Source organism: Microcaecilia unicolor, chromosome 1 (genome assembly GCF_901765095.1).
Source record: "Microcaecilia unicolor chromosome 1, aMicUni1.1, whole genome shotgun sequence".
In the NCBI taxonomy this organism is placed as follows: domain Eukaryota; kingdom Metazoa; phylum Chordata; class Amphibia; order Gymnophiona; family Siphonopidae; genus Microcaecilia; species Microcaecilia unicolor.
Genome location: NC_044031.1, coordinates 30,304,081 through 30,327,701, shown reverse-complemented (window position 1 = coordinate 30,327,701; position 23,621 = coordinate 30,304,081). Strand labels below are relative to the sequence as shown.

The following is a 23,621-nucleotide window of genomic DNA, read 5'->3' as shown; positions in this document are numbered from 1 at the left end:
TGACAAGGCAGAATTGGTGTGTTGAGCCTGAGCTCTTTCATTAAAACTTGAGGTCCATGGGTCAATTTTAGCAGACACCGGAAAAGGTGCCGGTACTCAGTACCCCCGAGTACCCCCTCAAAAAAAGCCCTGTTTTTTTCTTCACTCAACGTGTGGTACAGCTTTGGAGTTCGTTGCCAGAGAGTGTGGTGGAGGCGGTTGGCTTAGCGGAGTTTTAAAGGGGTTTGGATGGCTTCCTAAAAGAGAAGTCAATAGACCATTATTAAATTGGACTTGAGTAAAATCCACTATTTCTGGGATAAGCAGTATAAAATGTTTTGTACTTTTTTGGGATCTTTCCAGGTATTCGTGACTTGGATTGGCCACTGTTGGAAACAGGATGCTGGGCTTGATGGGCCTTTGGTCTGTTCCAGTATGGCAATACTTATGTACTTATATACTTATGACTTCTGCACCACAATTTGACTGTATAATGAATGTTCATTGTTGATAATTTGTGTAAAATTTCAATTTGAATCTTTACATGTAAGCCACATTGAACATGAGCTTGCTCCTTTCTAAGTAACATTTTTACATGTTTCACACACAGCAAATCATTCTCCTCCCACCCTCCACCCATTCCCACTGTTCATTATGTGATCCCATCCTACTCTATATAAATATCACAATATAAACCTCCCAGAACCTCTCACTGGGATGAGAGCGGTATATAAACGCACAGATTAGATTAGATAGTAAATGATGGCAGATAATGACCTAAACAGTCCATCCAGTCTGCCCAACAGTCACACTCATTATCAATTCATGTTTAAATCAGCAATAAATGTGGTACAAAATACTTGATCATTGTCTGTCCCAGAAATGACAAACAGAGACAATGAACAAGGGGTCCTTTTACTAAGGTGCGCTGAAAAATGGCTTGTGGTAGTGTAGGCGCAGGCTTTGGGCACGTGCCGATCCATTTTTCAACGTGCCTGTAAAAAAGGCCTTTTTTAAATTTTTGCCGAAAATGGACGTGCAGCAAAATCAAAATTGCCGCGCGTCCATTTTGGGTCTGCGACTTTACCGCCAGCCATTGACCTAGTGGTAAAGTCTCACGCGGTAATTACCTACGCACGTCCAATGCCACTTGGCACACATCCAATATGCATGTCCAAAAATAAAAATTATTTTTCAGCTGCGCGTATCGGACATGCACCAAAAATGAAATTACCGCAAGAGCCATGCGGTAACCGGGCCGTAACTCCATTTTGGCACACGTTGGGCGCACATAGATGCTTAAGAGGCTTAATAAAAGGGCCCCCAAGTATTTTATATCACATTCATTGTTGGTTTAATCATGACTCAGCCTTCTACTTTTTGGCACCAGATCTCTGGAACTCTCTTCCACAATCAATTCATCTGGAGAAATCTTATACTTTGTTTTGTTCTGTACTAAAAACACATGTTTTCCAGTTTTCATTTAGTTTACCTTGAACTTTCATTATTGAACTCTGCTGCTGGGTCTCTGTGGCGAAGGAACTGCAGAGATAATTAGATTGTAAGCTCTGTCGGGCAGGGACTGTCTCTTCATGTCCAAGTGTACAGCCCTGTGTACGTCTAGTAGCACTATAGAAATGATAAGTAGTAGTAGTAGATTGTATCTCTGGCTGAGTTTATGTTTTAGCTCTGGATTTGTTTGTCTGCCTTTATTCTATTTGAGGTGATTGGTTTTATTCTTGTATGTATTGTTATAGATGGAATCTGTCCTATCATTTTATGGAGTTCCTTTCTCTTATTTTATCTTGGTTTTATTATATTGTAAACCGTTCTGATTTACACTGCAACAAGACACAGCATAGTAAAAGCCAATAAGCGATAAACGATAATGAGCGTGACTGTTAGACTGGATGGACCGTTTATCCATATTGTGAGCACTCTGGAGGGTTGGTGCGAGGGAAAGGGGACAGTGGGTCTTTCAGCCGGCATCATCCCCGTTCATTCAGCCCAGCTAGGAGAACAGGGCGCCCTCTAGGGATCAAACTGCCAGGGAAAGCTGTAATGCAGGAGAAAAACTACACTTCCCAGAAGCCAGTGCAGGGTCAGCTGAACTCCCAGGAGGGGGAGGGTGGAGTGACTGATTGGGAGATGAGGTCTGATCCTGGAGATGGGGAACAGCTGGTGGAGCTTGGGGAGGAGGAGATGGAGTGGAATAAAGAGGAGGTAGAAGGAGAAGGTAAGGAGGAGTGCATGGAGGTGGGAGGGTTTGCTCAAACTTCCTCAGGAAAAGTAAAGGCTTTGGTGGCGGGAGTGTGGCCCAAGCTGTGCATACTTGGAGAGGATAAAATAATCCAGTGGGGAAGCCACTGGTGGAAGAAGCTAACCCATAAACTATCTAAGAGTAGAAGATAGTGCTGATGAGGGGAGGCTACAATTGGGAGCAAGACAAAGGTTTGCTGGGTGTGATATTCTGAGTTAAGATTGGACTGTGTTAATAAGCTGAATGTGGAAAAACTGAACTGACTCTTGCATTTTGATGAAGAAACTGCTTGAAGATTAAAGCTGTATTAAAAGATGCTGAGAGAATAAAGACCTGTGGTTTTCAAGAACTATAAGACTGCTGGAGTTTTGTGTGTCCCAGTCGTGAGCTGATCCTGGGCGCAGGTCAGCTGGGCAGCAGTTAAACTAGGCCAAGCAGTGCAGCAAGGCGGTGGTTGCAGCTCGTACCGGGGAAAAGCTAGCCAAGCTAAGCAGGGTTGACCCCGGCTCTCACCTGGAAGGGTGACCTGGTTACAGAATGGTGGCAGTGGTGGGATTGTCTGAACAACCCGCCGGCGAAAGAAGCGTGCATTGCTCCGAGTTCCGGTAAGCATATACGGGACTCGGGTAACCAGGAGGAGGGGGATATAGAGGGCCGGAGCTGTGTAATACCGCACTTGGAGAGTGTTCTTTGTTGTTCCCTTTCTCTCAGGTACCGGTGGCTAAGGCGACATGGAGTCGAAGGAGCTGCTGTCTTTTATGGCCCACCAGTTCCAAAAGCAGCAGGAAATGGCTCAGAGACTTCTAGAGGATTCCTTGGCTGCTTCTCGAGCACAGATACAACCGGTGCTGGAGGTGGTGCAGGAATTGTTAAGGGCAGTACCCCTACCGAGGAAAGAGAGCACCTCATTGGAGGCTACAGCCACTGGAGCTGTGCCTGGAAGCCTGGAGCCTGGACGGGTTAATTGGCTGCCTTGGGGCAAATTAACAGAGCAGGACGACATTGAGGATTATCTGGGGACTTTTGAGCGGGTAGCATTAGCGGCTGCCTGGCCTCAAGATCAATGGACCATCAGGCTGGCTCCCGCCCTGTCCGGGGAAGCCCTGGCAGCTTTTCGGAGCCTGTTGCCAGGGGACGTGGTGGATTATCAAAAGCTGAAAACGGCTATTTTGGACCGGTATGGGGTAAGCAGACAAACTTATCGCAGGCGCTTCCGGAGTTGGAGGTGGAGGGAGGGGGAGACTCCGAAGGCCTTGGCCCAGAAGCTGATGAACTTGGCTAACAAATGGTTAGAGCCTGATAAGAGGGCAGTGACTCAGTTAATGCAGGATCTGGTGCTGGAGCAGTTTTTAGAGGCTCTACCGGAGAGTATCAGGGTTAATTTGATCAGGAAGGGATGTGAGACTCTGGAAGAAGCTATCAAAGGCTTTGAATACTTTCTGGAGTCACAATACTCCGAGGGGGGGAGAGGGTGTCTGGCGGGGTGGTCGGGGTAAAATGTTCAAAGGATCTGGGTGGAGGGAGGAAGGTCCTAAGGAGGATGATAGAGTGTGCTACCGATGTGGGAAGTCGGGACATCTGAGGAGGGACTGTAGGGCCAAGTTGGGGCTCATATCTCAGGTAACCCCCTCTAAGGAACCCCAGTTTACGCATTGGGTTAAGATAGGAGGGGGTCCCGGTGGAAGGACTTTTGGACTCAGGAGCGGACCAGACAATGTGCTCCCAGAAGTTGTGGGGGCAGATTGCCCGGAAAGGGGGTCAGCAGGGTAGGAAGAGAGACCGGTCCGTGGCTATTCAGTGCATACATGGGGCCTCCTCAAGGTATCCGGTCCGGCTAGTGGACATACAGGACCAGGAGGGCCTTCAGTGGGTGTGGGTGGCTGTACTTCCTAGGCTTCCTCAGGATCTCATTTTAGGACGAGATTGGGCTCCATTCACATACTGCCTTGGGGGTAAGCAAGCCTTGGTATCTACCCGGGCCCAGGAGAGGCAGGGGAAGGAGCAGGAACTGTCCCTGGCACAAGTATTTCCATTCCAGGGAGAGGTTATGGGGCGGCCGGGGAAGACAAGGAAAGGCTCTCAGCAAAAGAAACGAGGTCAGGAGCAAAGGCGGCAGCATTGTCAAGAGCTCCTTCATCAGGGGAGGTTCCCAGGGGATACGGAACAGGCGTTAGAGAGATTCCCTGATTTTTCCAAAGAGCAAAAAGATGACCAGACATTGCAATATGCGTGGGAGCGGGTAGATCAAGAGGGAGAAACCAGCTTCCCTCGGTTTGTTAATGACAAGGGGTTGCTATATCGGCTGTCCTGTTTAGCAGGGGGGAAGGAACCTCAGAAACAGTTAGTAGTACCGAGGGGGTTTAGGGACCTGGTGTTACGGGTATCTCATGATCATATCTTAGGGGGTCACAAGGGAGCTCAGAATACTCTCCGGCAGGTATTAAACAGATTTTACTGGCCCGGGGTGTATAAAGAGGTGGAACAATTTTGCAGCTCCTGTAGTCAGTGTCAGAGGGTATCAGAGCAAATACCGAACAGAGTGCCCCTACGACCCCTTCCCCGTATAGGGACTCCTATTACCCGTATGGCAATGGATATGATCGGGCCCATTGATAAGTCCCGGAGGGGGTATTCCTATATTCTAGTGATCATGGATATGGCCACAAGGTATCCCTGGGCCGTGCCGCTTCGTACCACCTCAGCGAAAGTTATTGCGGCCCAGCTAATTCGGATCTTTTGTGAGGGGGGTTTCCTAGGGAAATGATTACCGACCGGGGGACCAATTTCATGTCACGAACCCTGGCCCAGGTGTGGGAGGCTTTCGGGATACAGCATATCCGGACCGCAGCTTACCATCCTCAGACTAATGGCCTGGTGGAGAGATTCAATAAAACCTTGAAAATGTTGTTGAGGAAAGGGTTAGGTTCCTCCCAGCTCATCCCCACACAAGTGGGGGAGGGGAATCCGTCCAGCTCATCCCCGCGGAGCGGGGGAGGGACACCACACCCGCCGATGCGGGGGGATCTGGCTTATCCTGCAACCGCAACCGCGGGAGGAGCTGACTGACCCTAACACCGCCGAAGCGGGAGGGGTACAAAGCTGCCCTACAGCCGCACGAAGCGGGAGGGAGTGCCGGCAGAATTTTAAGTCTCAATCCAGCCCCGTAAAACGGAGGGGAGAGGAATGCAGCAGCTCACTGTAACACAAACTCGTCTTAACTCTTGAAGAATCCAAGTGAAAAAACTTGAACACGAAGTCTTTCTGAAGTAACTGAAGACTAAACTTGAACCTGAAATGCAACCAGAATAAAAACAGTACAGATATCTGGGAGGGGCTATGGATTGATCAGCTATGATTAATGGAAAGAAAATTATCAGGTATGATTATACATAATTTTACCTTCCATATCATCAAGCTGATCAATCCATAGACTGGTGGGATGTACCGAAGCAGTACTCACCCAGGGCGGGACATTGAAATCCCTGACCTCAACACTGAAGCTCCAAACCGGGCCTCCGCCCGTGCAGCCACAGTCAAACGGTAATGCTTGGAGAATGTATGAGCCGAAGCCCAAGTTGCCGCCTTGCATATCTCTTCCAAGGAGACGGATCCGGCCTCTGCCATCGAGGCCGCCTGAGCTCTCGTGGAGTGAGCCTTCAGCTGGATAGGCGGCACCTTCCCCGCGGCCACATAAGCCGCTGCAATGGCTTCCTTGACCCATCTTGCCACTGTAGGCTTAGCAGCCTGCAGACCCTTACGAGGACCTGCAAACAGGACAAACAGATGATCCGATTTCCGGAAATCATTGGTCACTTCCAAGTATCTGATGATGACTCGTCTCACATCCAGATATTTAAGAGCAGAGTACTCCTCTGGGTAGTCCTCCCTACGAAAGGAAGGGAGACAGAGCTGCTGATTCACATGGAAGCGAGAAACAATCTTGGGCAGGAAGGAAGGCACTGTGCGAATAGTCACTCCTGCCTCAGTGAACTGCAGAAAAGGCTCTCGACATGAGAGCGCCTGGAGCTCGGAAACTCTTCTGGCTGAAGTGATAGCCACCAAAAAGACTGCGTTCAACGTCAGGTCTTTCAGAGATGCCCTCGACAAGGGTTCAAAAGGCGGCTTCTGCAATGCTCTTAGTACCAGGTTGAGATTCCACGCAGGCACCACTGAGTGCAGAGGAGGGCGCAGGTGATTAACTCCCTTGAGAAAGCGCACCACATCTGGCTGCGAAGCCAGGGAAGCACCCTTCAGGCGGCCCCTGAAGCAAGCCAGAGCCGCTACCTGGACTTTAAGGGAACTGAGCGACAGGCCTTTCTCCAGACCTTCTTGCAGGAACGCCAACACTGAAGAAATTGGAGCAGTGAAGGGAGAAAGTGAGCCTGCTTCACACCACGCTGCAAAGATACGCCAAACCCTGGCGTAAGCAGTAGAAGTAGAGCGCTTCCTCGCTCTCAGCATAGTGGCGATGACCTTGTCTGAGAAGCCCTTCTTCCTCAGACGCTGCCGCTCAATAGCCAGGCCATAAGACCAAAGGGGGAGGGATCCTCCATCACCACGGGACCCTGATGTAACAGGCCCTGCTCCACTGGCAGCCGCAGAGGATCGTCGACTGAGAGCCTGATCAAGTCCGCATACCAGGGACGCCTGGGCCAATCCGGACCCACCAGGATTACCCTGCCGGGATGCTTTGCCACCCGGTCTAGCACCCTGCCCAACATGGGCTAGGGCGGGAACACATAGAGAAGCTCTTGTGTCGGCCACTGTTGGAGAAGAGCATCTACTCCCAGGGATCGAGGGTCCCGTCCTCTGCTGAAAAAGCGCGGCACTTGGCAATTGGCCGATGACGCCATCAGATCTAGGCTCGGCTGGCCCCAGCGCTTCGTGATGTCCAAGAACGCCTGAGCAGATAGCTGCCACTCTCCGGGCTCCAAGGTATGGCGACTGAGAAAGTCCGCCTTGACATTCATGCCTCCTGCAATGTGGGCCGCTGACAGCTGTTCCAGGTTCGCTTCCGCCCACTGGCATAGACTCATAGCCTCCTTGGCTAGAGGGGCGCTCTTGGTACCTCCCTGGCGGTTGACATAGGCCACAGCCGTGGCATTGTCCGACAGGACCCGTACAGGCTTCAACACCAGTACCGGGATGAACTCCAAAAGCGCCAACCGAATGGCTCTGAGTTCCAGGAGGTTGATAGACCACTTTGCCTCTGAAGGAGACCAGAGCCCCTGCGCTGTCCTTCCCAAGCAGTGGGCTCCCCAGCCCGACAACGAGGCGTCCGTCGTGACGACAATCCACTCTGGGGTCACCAGAGGCATTCCCGCAGACAACTTGTCTGTCTGCATCCACCAGCTCAGCGCCTTGCGCACTGCTGGGTCCAAGGGAAGGCGCACAGCATAATCCTCCGACATCGGAGTCCAGCGCTGCAGCAAAGAGTGTTGAAGTGGTCTCATATGAGCCCTGGCCCAGGGCACAACTTCCATCGTGGCCGTCATAGAGCCCAACAGCTGCACATAGTCCCAAGCCCGAAGGGGAGAGGCTACTAGGAACTGGTCCACCTGAGCCTGAAGTTTGACAATCCGATTGTCTGGCAGGAACACTCTGCCCACTTGAGTGTCGAATCGAACCCCCAGGTACTCCAGGGACTGAGTCGGGTGCAGCTGGCTCTTCTCCCAGTTGATGATCCATCCCAGGGAGCTCAAAAGAGCAACTACCCGGTCCACAGCTTTGCCGCACTCTGCATAAGAGGGGGCTCGGATCAACCAGTCGTCCAGATAAGGATGGACTTGTACCCCTTCCTTTCGTAGGAAGGCCGCGATGACCACCATTACTTTGGAAAAGGTCCGCGGAGCAGTAGCCAACCCGAAAGGGAGGGCTCTGAACTGGAAGTGTCGTCCCAGGACTGCAAAACGCAGAAAGCGTTGATGAGGAGGCCAGATGGGAATATGCAGGTACGCTTCCTTGATGTCCAAGGATGCCAGGAACTCTCCTGCCTTCACTGCCGCTATAACAGAGCGGAGAGTCTCCATGCGAAAGTGCCGCACTTTCAAGGCCCGATTGACCCCTTTGAGGTCGAGGATAGGCCGGACAGAACCTCCTTTCTTTGGTACCACAAAGTAAATGGAGTAACGTCCCGTGCCAAGCTGACTTTCTGGCACCGGAACAACCGCGCCCAGGCGGATCAGATTGTCCAAGGTCTGCTGCACTGCCACAGCTTTGACCGGAGACTTGCAGGGAGAGAGTACAAACCCGTCTTTTAAGGGTCGGCAGAACTCTAGTTTGTAGCCGCCTCTGATGACTTCCAGCACCCACGCGTCTGAAGTTATTGTGGTCCACTCGCCCAGAAACGAGGACAGCCGTCCTCCAATCTGCACTGGGGCGTGGACCAAGACCCCGTCATTGGGTACGAGACCCTGGGGGAGGACCGGAGGGAGCACCTCCGGGACGGCGGTCTCTGCGAAAGGAATGCTGCTTGGGGGAGAAATTCCTCTTGAAGGAAGAGGGGGCAGAGGAACCCGACTTGCCCGGGCGGTACCGACGGGCTTCCTGCAACCGTCCTCTGGAGGTACCGGGACGAGTACTAGCCCGAGCCCTGACCTCTGGTAATTTCTTGCCCTTAGACGTGCCGAGATCAGTCACGATTTTGTCCAGCTCGACCCCAAAGAGCAGCTTGCCTTTAAAAGGCAACCTAGCCAGGCGGGATTTAGAGGCGTGGTCAGCAGACCAATGTTTCAGCCAAAGCCACCGCCGCGCAGAGATTGTCTGAGCCATGCCTTTCGCTGAGGCCCTCAAGACATCATACAGCAAGTCTGCCAAATAGGCTAAGCCCGATTCCAGGGCCGGCCAATCAGCCCTCAAGGAATGATCCGAGGGGGAAGCCCGCTGCACCATAGTCAGGCACGCCCTGGCCACATAGGAGCCGCAAACTGAGGCCTGCAAACTTAAAGCAGCCGCCTCAAAGGACGACCTTAAGGCCGCCTCCAATCTTCTGTCTTGGACGTCCTTTAGGGCCGTGCCACCTTCCACCGGCAACGCCGTTTTCTTAGTCACCGCAGTGATTAAAGAATCCACGGTAGGCCACAGATAGGCCTCACGTTCACTCACAGCCAAAGGATAGAGGCGGGACATAGCCCTAGCCACTTTAAGGCTCGCTTCTGGGACATCCCATTGAGCCGAAATTAAGGTGTGCATGGCATCATGCACGTGGAAGGTTCTAGGCGGGCGCTTCGTCCCCAGCATAATGGCAGAGCCAACAGGGGCTGAGGGAGAGACGTCCTCCGGAGAGGAAATCTTCAAAGTGTCCATGGCCTGTAACAACAGGTTGGGCAAATCCTCTGGGCTAAAAAGACGCGCTGCAGAGGGGTCATCCGCTCCATCCGAGCGGGGATCCGTCTCCTCCAAGGAATCCGCAAAGGACCGTTGGGAGACCTCAGACACGCTGCCCTCATCTACATCGGAGGAGACAAATTCCTCCACGGCCTGGGAATCAACCCGAGGGCGTTTACCTCTGGGAACCTCAACCTCTTTACCAGACGAGGGAGCAGGGGCAGCGTTGTGCATGAGGAAGGCCTGATGCAGCAGCAAAACAAACTCGGGGGAGAAACCCCCCAGACTGTGCACTTCCGCAGCCTGGGCAACAGCCCTAGACGCACTCTCAACCGGCGCTCGCAATAGCGGGGGAGAGACATGCTGCGCATCCAAAATGGCGTCCGGCGCGAAACTCCGCGAAGGAGCCGCGCGGGAAGAACGGCTCTTAACTTTAGCCGCTTCTGTGCCGTCGCCCAAATTAAGGGCGTTCATGGCATTAATGTCTCCAACCTCAAGGACGGCCCAAGAAGAAGCCGTCCGAGCCGCGTGGCCGGCCAAGATGGCGGAGGCGAGGAGCGGGGGATGGGCGTTTATGGCGGGAAAAACCGCCACGCCGGAGGAAGGACCGGGACATTCATCGGTCACGAAACTGTCACCCAACAAGGGCGAATCAGGCTTTAAGACCCCCGCATCCCCTCTAGAAGCGCTCAAGCGACCCGGGGAGCGACCCTTTGCGCCCTCGCCCTCCGACGCCATATGCCACGAGGAGAAGAATCGGGGAACCCCCTGCCCGCTATAAAAAGGTAAAAATTACCTGCTGTCCGCTCCGAGTTGTAACGACCTGGTGTCCCAGTGAGTAGCTGCAATAGACGCTTAAATAAACGTCGAAATAAACGCCCTTAAGGACGTTCAAAATTTTTTTTTTTTTTTTTAACGGAGCCAGCGGGAGGGGGGAGAAAAGGAGGGACCTGGCACCACCAGGTTTGCACTTGCTCAAAAGAGCCCTCAACCCCAGGCACTCAACAAAACCTAAAAATTAGGCTTGGAGGCCTAGCCAGAGCTGCTGCTGTGTGTGACCACCACCTGCTGAGATAGAGAACATACTGAGGAGTTTCCGGCAGCACATGACCACATATAGGGAGGCAAAAGTTTGCTCTCTATCTCCACCTGCTGGTAGATGGACACAACCCACCAGTCTATGGATTGATCAGCTTGATGATATGGAAATGTTTGATATTAGGAGAATAAAGTCAGCAGAACTCTAATGCATTCTGAGCTCCTCCACATGTCACCGAGTTTGCTTCTGGTTTGTGTTTCAGGAGCCAGTGTCATTTGAGGATATCACTGTCTATTTCTCCCAGGAGCAGTGGGAGTATTTGGATGAAGGCCAGAAGGAGCTTTACAGGGAGGTGATGAAGGAGAATTTTGAGACCCTGATCTCACTAGGTAAGGATTGTGTTATCTGCATTTTTTAGCAGACACAGGGGCTAATAAGTACTCTGAGACATTTTCCTGTACCTCTTCTAGTCTAGACTATGAACCCAGCCTGTCTCAGCCCTGCTATCTGAGGATGGCAGTGTTATACCCAGGATTAAGGAACCTTTAGACCGTCCTGTGTGTCTTACTAGTTTTCTTCCCTTTACATGAAACAAATCCACTCCCAGTTCTTGGAGCACGGCTGAAAACCAGAGAGAGGTGTCATGTCCCCTACCTCAATGCAAGCGGCGTGCTCGGGCTGTGCGGGGTCCCGTCGACACGCACACTTGACTGGCACTGCCTGAGCCATGTGTGTGTAGTCCTCTCTGGGTTTGTTCAGAGAGCGGTGGTTGCAGGCTCCTTAATTGCTTTGCTTCCACCCACCTGGGTCTGCTCTTCCTCTGCCTAGCTTCCCTTGCTTCTCTCCTATTGGTCTTCCGGTTCCTCCTTCCCCTGCTCTTGTCCTATGGCTGTGCCCCTTCTCCATGCTGATGTCAGACGCCAGCACTTTATCAGCTGAGCTCTCCCTGGACTCCATGATTCGGCTTCTACTTTGGTAGGTGTTTCTAACTCTGTAGTCTGCTTCTTATCTACTGGTCCCTTGTTGCTGACTTTGCCTGTACCTGGTTTACCCTTCTGCCTGCTGCCTGCCTACTGACTTTCGCCTGTACCTGGATTACTCTCTTGCCTGCTGCTTGCCTACTGACTTTCGCCTGTACCTGGATTACTCTCTTGCCTGCCACCTGCCTACTGACTTGCCTGTACCTGGATTACTCTCTTGCCTGCTGCCTGCCTACTGATTGCTGCTTGTACCTGGATTACTCTCTTGACCTGCTGCCTGCCTGGCTGATACATTCATCACTCCACTTCCAGCTCCGTCCCATAAGTCCTGCAGGCCGCCCGCACTTAGGGGCTCAACCTCTGGGGAACAGCAGTCAGCGCAGGTGAAACCCGGGGTTGTCCAGCTATCAAGCAGAACCTGGTCCGAGTAGCGAGCTCAGCAGCGCTCTACTTGGTACAAGAACTCATAAGTCTGACAAGAGGATACCACAAATAATCATATTGAAACAGCCTTTAAATCTAATCAGAAGTATGACACTTCTCATTGGCTTATACCACTGGCACTAGGGATGTGCATTTGATTTAAAACTATGGCAGATGTGATAGCGTGTGGGACTTCTTTATCATCCCACAGTTCAGTCCAGAACTGATGTGTTATGCCCATCTAATAGCATATAAACAAGGCGTAGTGCCCCTCGGGTGCATGGAGCCACCACTAACATAGCGCCATGCCTCGACAAGCATGCGCCAGGTAAGCAGCGGGGTAGAAAAATTTTCCTGCCATACACCTGCTCCCCCCTGAGGAGGAGGAGTATCGGCGGAGGGGGGAGGGTTATAACCCAATGGATCCGTTCAGGAGAGAAAGGCTGCATCCCTCCCTCCCTAATTGTCAGGATAATCATTCAGATATAATGTTGCAGTGTGGCGGGGGGTACCCAAGCCTGATGTGAAATAAGCAGGGCAGCCGTGACAGCTGTGTTTAAGGTTGAACCCCCTTGCTGTGCGGTGGGGAGCTTTGGTTTGCTGCTTGGTGGATTATCAGTCTTGCTAATGGCGATGGACTGGGATTGGCATGTTAAAAGCTTGAAAGCTTACGGTTGGCTTTGGTATACCCAGTTTCAGTTGTTTTAGGTTTTATGTTTCAACAATTTTTTATTGATGAGGTCACATGGTATACAATTCCATCTCAGTCAATATAAATCGTATAACAGCGAAGTCTAGTACATATTACTAAACTTGAAATGTCCATCATCAATGTTTTCCAAACTTTTCTCCCCTATCCCTTCCTTCTTGTCTTCTCCTATATCTATAATGTGTACATAATGTGTATAATTACTGTGCAGTTGCATAACTATTAACAATAAACTTTTATATGAAACTCCAATATTTATAACTCGTGTTTTACTCAGTGTATTATCCCAACAGTATTTACTGGTGGGTCCTCTTAATGTGCTCCTTCAAAGGATTGTTCTCCTATCTAATAATACACATGTCCCTCTATTGTTTTAGGTTTTAATAAAGCTGCGGCCAATTTATCACCAATTTTTGTGACTACACGAGTTCTGTTTCTATTTATGTTATCAATGAAGTTTTTTAGGCAGGCACGAGGAGTTTTGGATGCCTATGTTATGAGACAGAGAAAGAAAATAGTTCTTTGTGATTCACCCCTTAAGGGTATCATGCACTGGACTTCCAGTATTTCTCTGTCTCCAGTGGAGAGTGATGGTGCTTCGTGCAGTTTCTTGGCATCTAAGCCCAGCTAGTATTTTTTTTTTTGCCTCCTGAAACAAAATTTCTACTACTTAACATTTCTAAAGCGCTACTAGGGTTACGCAGCGCTGTACAATTTAACATAAAAGGACAGGCCCTGCTCAAAGAGCTTACAATCTAAAGGACAAGTGAGTAGATGATACGATGGGGGCAGTCAATTTGGGGCAGTCCGGATATCCTTAGTTCTCCTCCTACCCCGGGAGGGGTGTGGGGTTGAGCTCCCTCCAGACCATTTATCTGAATCTGACTCCTGGTCTGATGAGAGACCTTCATAGGGTGCATACATTTTTTTTTTCATTAGATCAGTTCAGGTTACCAACTCAAACTTTATTTTTATCGCAGTTGGATTATTGCAGTTTTGTATATCTTGCCTCTTCCAAGCAATTGCTGAAGAGACTGCAAACAATTTCAAAACATGGCAATCCAATTGCTTCCTGCCCACCCTGAGTGAAGTGCAAGCTCATGCTCCCGTGAAGGAGCACAGCCAGCATACGACAGTTTGCAACAAGGAGGTGTCTACCCCAGCCAAACCTTCAGTCCAAGACAACCTTTCTGAGGAAGGAAGGGAGCTGCTGGAATAGTATTGCTCTTGGCCTCTGACCAGAACTGACCAGTATTGGGAGGAGGGGCATGAGGTGAGGAAGGGCCTCCCATAAGTACTTCCAGCCAACCTCTGAATTTGGTCCCTAAAATTCCAGGACTTCTTCAAAAGATAGATAACTCTTAAGTACATAAGTATTGCCACACTGGGACAGACCAAAGGTCAATCAAACCCAGCATCCTGTTTCCAACAGTGGCCAATCCAGGTCACAAATACCTGGCAAGATCCCAAAAAAGTTCAATACATTTTATGCTGCTTATCCCAGAAATAAGCAGTGGATTTTCCCCAAGTCCCGTAATAAAGAAAATGTTCTATTCAATGTGGAAACTTAAACGATTAAAACCTTTCTTCCTGAGAGAAATTTTTTGAAACCTAGTATAATCAATGGTCCTAAGCCATGCAGATTACTGCAATGGAATCTATGCGGGATGCAAAGAAAAACTCACAAAAAAACCTCCAGACCGCCCAAAACACAGCAGCCAGTCTGATATTTGGTAAAACACGATTCAAAAGTGCTAAACCCCTCTGAGAAAAGCTGCAGTGGCTCCCAATCAAAGAAAGGGTCAGCTTCAAAATCTGCACTTTGGTCCACAAAATTATCTACGGTGTAGTCCCAGGATACATGACAGACCTAATAGATCTACCAATCAGAAACAGAATCCGATCATCACGATCATACCTACACTACCCTACAAACCTACACTACCCAAATTGTAAAGGACTTAAATACAAAACAACGTACGCATCCTGCTTCTCCTACATAAGCGCATAACTATGGAATGGTCTCCCAAAAGTTGTGAAAACAATCCATGACCATCTAAACTTCAGGCAATCACTAAAAACCAACCTCTTCAAAAAGGCTTACCCTCTCAATACAACGTAAATCCCCACACCCAGCAACACAGCATAACCAATGATCATACTGGACAATATACAATCCTCATTCCCTTCGACTTTCAAGGTGTCTGATACACACCTACCTCATTAGACCACAATATAATCTTGTATTTGTTATCAACTGACTTGGCGAACGCCATTACGGTACCATGTAAGCCACATTGAGCCTGCAAATAGGTGGGAAAATGTAACAAATAAATAAAATAAATGATGGTCTAGGGACTTTTCCTTTAGGAAGCCGTCCAGACCCGTTTTAAACCCCGCTAAGCTAACCGCCTTTACCACAGTCTCTGGCAACGAATTCCAGAGTTTAATTACACGTTGAGTGAAGAAAAATTTATCCAATTCGTATTAAATTTACTAATTTGTAGCTTCATCGCATGCCCCCTAGTCCTAGTATTTTTGAAAAGAGTAAACAAACGATTCACGTCTACCCATTCCATTCCACTCATTATTTTATAGACCTCTATCTCCCCTCAGCTGCCTTTTCTCCAAGTTGAAGAGCCCTATGTGCTTCAGCCTTTCCTCATAGGGAAGTCATCGCATCCCCTTTATCATTTTTATCGCCCACACAACCTGTTTGGGATTGCTGTATCTGCCACTGTGCATGGGAGCTCCTGAGAAACATGGCCAAAACAGGTCAGGCTCTCAGGGATTTTGTGCAAACAATGAATATAGAGCTAGCTAATGATGGGGTCCGGGTCCAATCTGATGATAGGAATGTGTCTTACCAGCTTCCTTCAGGAGTGGACCTCGATAGCATCAGACCAGTGGGTACTGGTAATAATCCGAGAAGGTTACAAACTCGAATCTGGTCTCTCTCGGGGGCAATTTCGCCAAGTGGGTTAGTTTTGCGCATACCATGACAGGAATGAACCTCACTCCTAATCCTAATTTAACAAAAAGAGCAGTCCCTGCTCAAAGGAGCTTACAATCTAAAGGACGAAATGTCAAGTTGGGGCAGTCTAGATTTCCTGAATAGAAGTATGGTGGTTAGGTGCCGAAGGCGACATTGAAGAGGTGGGCTTTGAGCAAGGATTTGAAGATGGGCAGGGAGGGGGCCTGGCGTATGGGCTCAGGGAGTTTATTCCAAGCATGGGGTGAGGTGAGGCAGAAAGGGTGGAGCCTGGAGTTGGCGGTGGTGGAGAAGGGTACTGAAAGGAGGGATTTGTCTTGAGAGCGGAGGTTACGGCTAGGAACGTAGGGGGAGATGAGGGTAGAGAGGTAGGGAGGGGCTGCAGATCGAGTGCATTTGTAGGTTAGTAGGAGAAGCTTGAACTGTATGCGGTACCTAATCGGAAGCCAGTGAAGTGACTTGAGGAGAGGGGGTGATATGAGTATATCGGTCCAGGCGGAAGATAAGACGTGCAGCAGAGTTCTGAATGGACTGAAAGGGGGATAGATGGCTAAGTGGGAGGCCAGTGAGGAGTAGGTTGCAGTAGTCAAGGCGAGAGGTAATGAGAGAGTGGATGAGAGTTTGGGTGGTGTGCTCAGAGAGGAAAGGGCGAATTTTGCTAATGTTATAGAGGAAGAAGCGACATGTCTTGGCTATCTGCTGGATATGCGCAGAGAAGGAGAGGGAGGAGTCGAAGATGACTCCAAAGGTTGCGGGTGGATGAGACGGGGAGGATGAGAGTGTTATCAACTGAGATAGAGAGTTGAGGGAGAAGACAATAAGCTCGGTCTTGGCCATGTTCAGTTTCAGGTGGTGGTTGGACATCCAGGCAGCAATGTCAGATAAGCAGGCCGATACTTTGGCCTGGGTTTCCGCAGTGATTTCTGGTGTGGAGAGATAAAGCTGGGTGTTGTCGGCATAAAGATGATATTGGAAACCGTGAGATGAGATCAGGGAGCCCAGGGAAGAGGTGTAGATTGAAAAAAGAAGGGGACCAAGGCCAAATCCCTGAGGAACTCCAACAGAGAGCGGGATGGGGATGGAGGAAGAACCATGAGAATGTACTCTGAAGGTACGGTGGGAGGGAGCTCTTTTATCAGTTGAAGGCTCACAGTTGTATCTGTAACATTGGAGGATTATGTGATTTGCCCAACATCAGAAAGAGCTACAGTAGGATTTGAACTAGGTTTTTCTGCTTCTCAATCCGCTGTTCTAACCATTAAGCTCCTTAGTTCTGTGTAATTCTCCAAGATTTTCATTTTGGACTCAGCCTTCTTGCCTCTTTCCTAGTATATCTCTACTTTCTTTTTCCATTTCTTCCATCTGTGAGGAAGGTCTCATATATCAAAGGAATTGATTTATGGCACTCACCAGAATCTGGAAGCCCCTTGTGCTTTTGTAAAAAAAGCACCATGCAGGCCACTGTAGAGCAACAAGGAAGTAAAAGTACTTCCTGAACTCCTTCCACTGCATTAACACAGCTGCTGCTATTGGCTACTTTGAAAGACTCTGAGAGCTCAGTCTAGAGCAACAGCCAGAAGGGAAAAAAAGAGGGTTTGGAGACTTGCATGGGTGCAAGCTAGAGAATGACACGGGGACAAAGTTTGTCTCCGGCCCCACCCCATCCCCGCAGGCCCTGAATCTGTCCCCACCCTGTCCCTGCAGGTTCTGTCCCCATCCATTCCCCATGGGCTCTGTCCTCATCTGCAGAAGCCCCAAACAATTATGATTTTTATATTTAAATCTTTTTATTAAAGTATAAAAAGGAACAATATACTGTGCAACTATTGTGTATAAATTACAATTAGAAAACAATAATAACAGCAAGCAGCTATAATAACCCTCCTCACCGCCACCCTCTACCCTTCCAACCCCAACAATAGCTGATTTCTACTACCCCAAGGAATCCTAATCCACCCTGTTAAAATGTCCAGGGGTACAAAATACAACCCATTCTGTATCCCCTAGAGGGGAGAAAGTTGTCCTATGAAGCACTGTTATGATTTTTTAACCTATGGATGAATAAGACGTCATCTACAATTTCAGGATTCAGTCTAGCTCTCCTATCTTCCACAGTCCTTCCTGCAATAGAAGATGTCTTCTTAGAAGATGTGCTGGTAGCAGGATGTACAGGATTCCCTATGCAAATTTTACTAGTTGTGGCCAGCAAGTTTGCTTGTTTTTTTCCCAAAAAAATTAAAATATTGTTGGCTGCATCACTCAAACATAAATAACAGTCCAGTTCATTAACAGGCTTCAAGGTAGAAAATGACATGGGGACAAAGTTTGACCCTGTCCACGTGAGCTCTGTCCCCATCCCCACCCTATCCCTGTGGGATCTGTCCCCGTCCCCGTGTCATTCTCTAGTGCAATCTGGATAGAAGAAAGTCAGCTTCAGGAGTTTTCACAGGTCCTGAAAAATCACAATATCTTCCTTAAAGGAACAGAGCACCTCTGAAGCTCACACAATAAAACGGGTCCCAGTTTAGGTGGTTAGCTTTCTCTCCTTTTGAATTTTAATGTTAGGCAGTAGGTACAACACAGCTCCAGTGGGTCAGTGTCCCAGAACTCGGTTTTTCCAGGTAAGGGAGAAAGTGTTTTTGCTTATTCACACTCCTTCTATATCTGAATGTGTTGTGGAGGAGTAGCCTAGTGGTTAGTGCAGTGGAATTTGATTCTGGGGAACTGAGTTTGATTCCCACTGCAGTTCCTTGTGACTCTGGGCAAGTCACTTAACCCTCTGTTGCCCCTGGTACAAAATAAGTACCTGAATATATGTAAACCGCTTTGAATGTAGTTGCAAACACCTCAGAAAGGTGGTATATCAAGTCCCATTTCCCTTTCCCTTTCCAGCCTTCCTCCTGCACACATAAGTTGGCACAGGTTATTGTAGGAGGCTGCAGGTTACATATTGTATATTCCTTCTTATATTAGGCCTGTAATATGGCCCTGCTAGCCCTCAGTTTTCCTTGCTTTGTTGTCGTCAGTATATTTTTAGTTTCTTCCTGCAGCTGCATGTAAGCTACAGTGCTTTCTCAATAAATGGAAAGTACATGTTACATGTTAAGGTGACAGGAGAAGCTGAGGTTATGCGGCCCATATATGGCAGAAACAAATGGATATAACCTTGGTGGTGATGATAGACTGAGGACCCAGCTGACCCCAAGATGTTCCAACGGAAATATGTGTTCAGAGAAGAAGGACACCAGGTGTTTCATACTACTTACTTGTTTGCTACATGGTTTTGTACGCTGGGAGCACGCGTAACTGATAAGGCATTAGCCAATGGCCACAAAGTGTGCATGTGAACACAAGTAGGAGAGGATGATACAATGGAGGAAATTGCCATTTTTGTATATTACTATATTGTGTAATGGAAGGAAACAGGAAGATCCATATATGATCACAAGTTAGTTTAGGAGAAATCACTTGATTCAGGAGAAACGAAACTTACAATAGTATATATGTGATAGTTAGGAAGGTTTTGCAGAGCAGTTTTGTTATTCAGTCTTTGCGCCTGGCTTTTCTCTGTGACAACGTGCTCCAGATAGAACAATTATTTTGTATTGGCTTAGTGAGATACCAATAAAGAGTTTTACTGGTTGCGCCTATACCTAAATCTGATTGTCTCTCTTATTCCTGCCCCTAGGTCTGAAGTGTCCTCTCCTCCTAGGGGGCAAGGGACTGAGGAGGACTTTACGATATCATACTCACTGTTTCTGTTGCTGTCCCTTTGATTTCCATCAAAATTGTTGCAAAGTCTGGGTCTGGTGTTGTGGTGTACTTTGGTGTCCCTGTTTCTCTTTTTCCCCCTATCCAGATGTACTGATGATGTCTGGAGGAGAAGGGAAGTCAGTGTCTTAGAGACAAGAGAGCTAGTTTTTTGCTTATCTTTTACAGAAGTCCATGATTATTTTAGTTGGATTGGGCTTTGTTGTCCTTCTAGGGACAAAGTACGTAGCACTACAATGAAGCACTGTTCTACATTATGAACCTGACTTTTCACAGACTTAGGCTGTGTCAGTTTCCATGCAGAGGCTTGTTCCTGTAATAGGCCTCAAGCACATTGCTGACACACCAAGGCTAACAAAGGCACAACAATTTTTGTTTACTGTGCTGGGGACCTTTGTGGACAAGAAGAAAACATGGTGTCAAGAACCACGTCCTTAGGCCCCCAGAGACACAACATTGGCAAACCCCAGACGTAGTCTTTGGTCAGCATGACTCTTCCATTTCTGAGGAAAAGGTATAAAAATACTACAAAGTAAACAATAGGAAGTAATCTGGCTGTTATCTGATGCAACTCGAGATAGCTGCTCCAGCCAGCTGAGCTGGCTGTGCCCCCACCTGCATGCTCACCTACCATCTGCTGACCAGTCTGAGTACTCTGCTGCTGTCTTGCCTAGGGTTACCATATGTCTGGTTTTACCCGGACATGTCCTCTTTTTGAGGAGATGGCTGGGCAACCGGGCGGGTTTTGCCAGCCTGCCCATTTGTCCAGATTTGCGGACAAACGGGCGGGTGGGCCTAGTGGTGTCCTATCCTTCCCTCCCCTTACTGTACTGCCCTGGTGGTCTAGTGACCTCTTTGAGGCAGGAAAGAGCCCCCTCTTTCCTGTCCGGAGCGCCTGCAGACTGTTGTTTGCTGACTCTGGTCCCGGTGCCAATTCAAAATGGCCGCTGAGATTTGAAGCGGCCTTGGGAGACTTCTGCAGAAGTCTTGCAAGGTCACTCTCGGCGGCCATTTTGAACTGGCGCCGATACGGGAGGGAGCAAGATAGTCTCTGCAGCAATTCCGGGCAGGAAAGAGGGGGCTCTTTCCTGCCCTGAAGAGGTCACTAGACCACCAGGGCAGTACAGTAAGATAAGGGGAGGGAAGGATAGGACACCCTTGGGGGGGGTGTGATGGGAGCGGGGTGTGTGTGTGAAAGAGGTGGGGCGGTGTGGTAGGGGGTGGGGCTGAGGGCAGGGTGGGGCATGTGTCCTCTTTTTGGGGGGAGCAAATATGGTAATCTTAGTCTTGCCTGATCGTGAGGTGAAACCCAGAAGCGGAGCCAGCTTGAAGGTGCGGGGAGCGTGACAGTGGATTTCCGCCGGTGCGCGTTTTGAATTCAACACGTTGAGTAAAAAATAGGCGCCGGCGGAAGTCCGTTTGGGGGAGCGGCCGCTCATCTGGCGCCCCCTCCCCCTAGCTACGCAACTGGTGAAACCCACTTGCCAGCCTCTGTCTATAGTCCCTGACTTCTTATGGATCCAGTGATCGTAAGTGTTATCATCTGTCAGGTTGAACTGCTTTCTCCTTAGTTTTTGGGGTGTCAGGTGTCCTATAAACTTCAGGACTAGGGCTAGTGTGCGTTTGTCTTTGCCTTGACAGGTACATGAAATCATTTGTTCTACCATCAATGTGGGTAATTCTTCATAAGTCTCTCTATGTTGGATGCTCAGCGCTGTGTGCGTCTGGTAGCGCTATACAAATAATAATAAGTATTGTCTGTAGTTACATTTTCTATTTTTCCTGCCATTCTCTAATAAAACAGCTTTTCTATTTTTTCTAATACCTAAGCTTTGTGTCCTTTCCTCTCAATGTTTATCATTTGGACTGTTCTGAATTTGGATTGCATGAGTGGGAAGTTTGTGATCTCATCCCAGAATGCTAAAATTACTGTTACTTGTCATATTTGTACTTCCCTGTCTTTGCTGGCCCTCTAACGAGACAAGGTTGTTGTTATGTATTTTTTAATTGGCTTTTGATTTTATGCTGTTGATGATGCCATTGAATTCTGTGGTTCTGGTAGGATTGGGAGAGGTGTACTGCTGAGGTGCTTTTTACCCTCTCGTGGTCATGACAGAAAGTCTAGGAAATTGCATAGTTGATTTACATTTTTGACTGGTATTAATCAGAAGGATGGATTTATGCACATTTCTATCACCAAGTCTAATGTAAACAAGTCATATGGTCTGTGCCCTGAGAAAGGCAAGGACAAATCAAACTCGAGTTTATCTTGTTAGGCAGACTGGATGAACCGTACAGGTCTTTATCTGCCGTCATCTACTATGTTACTTAACACCACCTATTGAGTGGAGTTAAGTGATCTGTGATACATGGGATTCACTGAGTTATTAAATTTCCACACACATTTCAAGTGTTTGCTCTGTGAATGCCGTTTGTCTTTCTCTCTCTGGAGATTTCTTTCTCGAGAGGGGGGGGGGGGCGGGAGGGCAAAATTCCCCATGCTTGGGCCTCCGGGGGGGGCCTGGCGCTGGTGTCTGTCTCTCTCTCTCTCTCGTGCTCCTGACGGGACCCGAGTGATTGTGTCCCAACAGGAGCAGGAGAGAGAAAACTCCGGCGCCAGACCCCCCCCTTGGAGAACCTGGAGAAGAAGACACAGCAGGACCTCTGGTTTGGCTGGCGGGGGTCCCCCCCCAGGCCCCACCAGCAGAAGAGATCTTCCTCCAGCGCTGCTCTTCACTTTGCCGCATTGCCTGCTAAGCGGCTGCTTCCCCCTCTCAGGCTGTGCATGCTTGGTTTTGAAACCGAGCTCGCGCAATGTGAGAGAAAAAGCAGCCGCAGGGGCAGGCAGTGCGGCAGAGGAAAGAGCACTGCTGGAGGAAGACCTCTTCTGCTGGCGGGGCCTCGGGATCCCTGCCAGCCAAGGTATTTGCAGTTCTGGCAGGCAGGCGGGCAGGGGGGTGCAGTGGCGGTGAGGGAGGGCGGCAGCAGTGGCAATCCCGTGGGGGGTGGCAGCCCTTGCCCTGGGTCCAGCGGTGGCCTTGCCCCAGGCCCAGCTCAGTGTCTTGGCGGCCCTGAAGGAAAGGACCAGATCTCACCAGTGATTTGTAGAGAGATACTATCATCACCTTTTTGCATCTCTTTCTCACGTCTGCCCTCCCTTCTTAATAATGTTTGATCACTTCAAGGCTATGTGATACAAGGACCCCAGATCCCTCTGCTTTATGGTGGATGATATTAGTAGAACCTCCCCCTCCCCCACCATGTGCTGCTGTGTATTTTTCTGTGAATGTACAAGAAATAAACCTCAATTTTCTTTGTAATTCCTAGGCACAAACCATGAAAGCATCAATTCTGAAGTATTATTAAGGATAAACCAAGAGGAAGAGCCGCGTGTCTGGGACCCAAAGGAGTCAGGACAGAGAGAAGTTACTCACTCATACACAGGTGAGTAATAACAGCAAGTACTGTGCAGAGTAATAGGAGATATTACACAGAGGAGGTGAGTAATAATCAGCTCTCTACAGAGGGGGAAGGATTGCAACATACAAGTGCCGTGGAGGACTATAGGAGATTTTACATGTCATGGAATGATTCCAGGAGACACTTCTACTGGGTTACAGCTATTTACTGAGGAACAGGGCAAATTGTATAATGGACAAGCAGCCCAACCTGACCACATTTAACACCAGTGAGTCCCCTTCCACCCTCTCTTTTACACTGTCCAAGCTCCAGTCACACTCCACCTCTATGATATTCCCAGTACTTCCAAGTAACCTGAATTAACCACTATTTCGTTTCATTTTTCATGTATTTGTTTTTTGTATCCCGCATTTTCCAAAACATGTTTGGTTCAATGCGACTTACATCATCATAACAATAACAGTAGAGACTCAACAATGGATAAGAAACTGGTTGACCGATAGGTGGCAGAGGGTGGTGGTAAATGGAATCAGCTCGGAGGAAAGGATGGTGAGCAGTGGGGTTCCTCAGGGGTCGGTGCTGGGGCCCATTTTGTTTAATATATTTGTGAGAGATATTGCTGATGGGTTGGAAGGAAAGGTTTGCCTTTTTGCGGATGACACGAAGATAGCCAATAGAGTGGATACCCTGGAGTGAGTAGAAACGATAAGAAGGGATCTCCG

General features: G+C 48.9%; 1 protein-coding gene across 1 annotated transcript in view; it reads left to right on the top strand.

Annotated features, from left to right (window-relative positions):
• Window positions 1-3,302: 3,302 nt before the first annotated feature.
• Window positions 3,303-23,621, top strand: part of LOC115463220 (oocyte zinc finger protein XlCOF6-like) — a 30,727-nt gene continuing 10,408 nt past the window's right edge. The window contains exons 1-3 of the mRNA XM_030193576.1: window positions 3,303-3,416; window positions 10,867-10,993; window positions 22,807-22,923. Coding sequence (XP_030049436.1) covers window positions 3,303-3,416; window positions 10,867-10,993; window positions 22,807-22,923 — 358 coding nt within the window. The remainder of the gene's footprint in view (window positions 3,417-10,866; window positions 10,994-22,806; window positions 22,924-23,621) is intronic.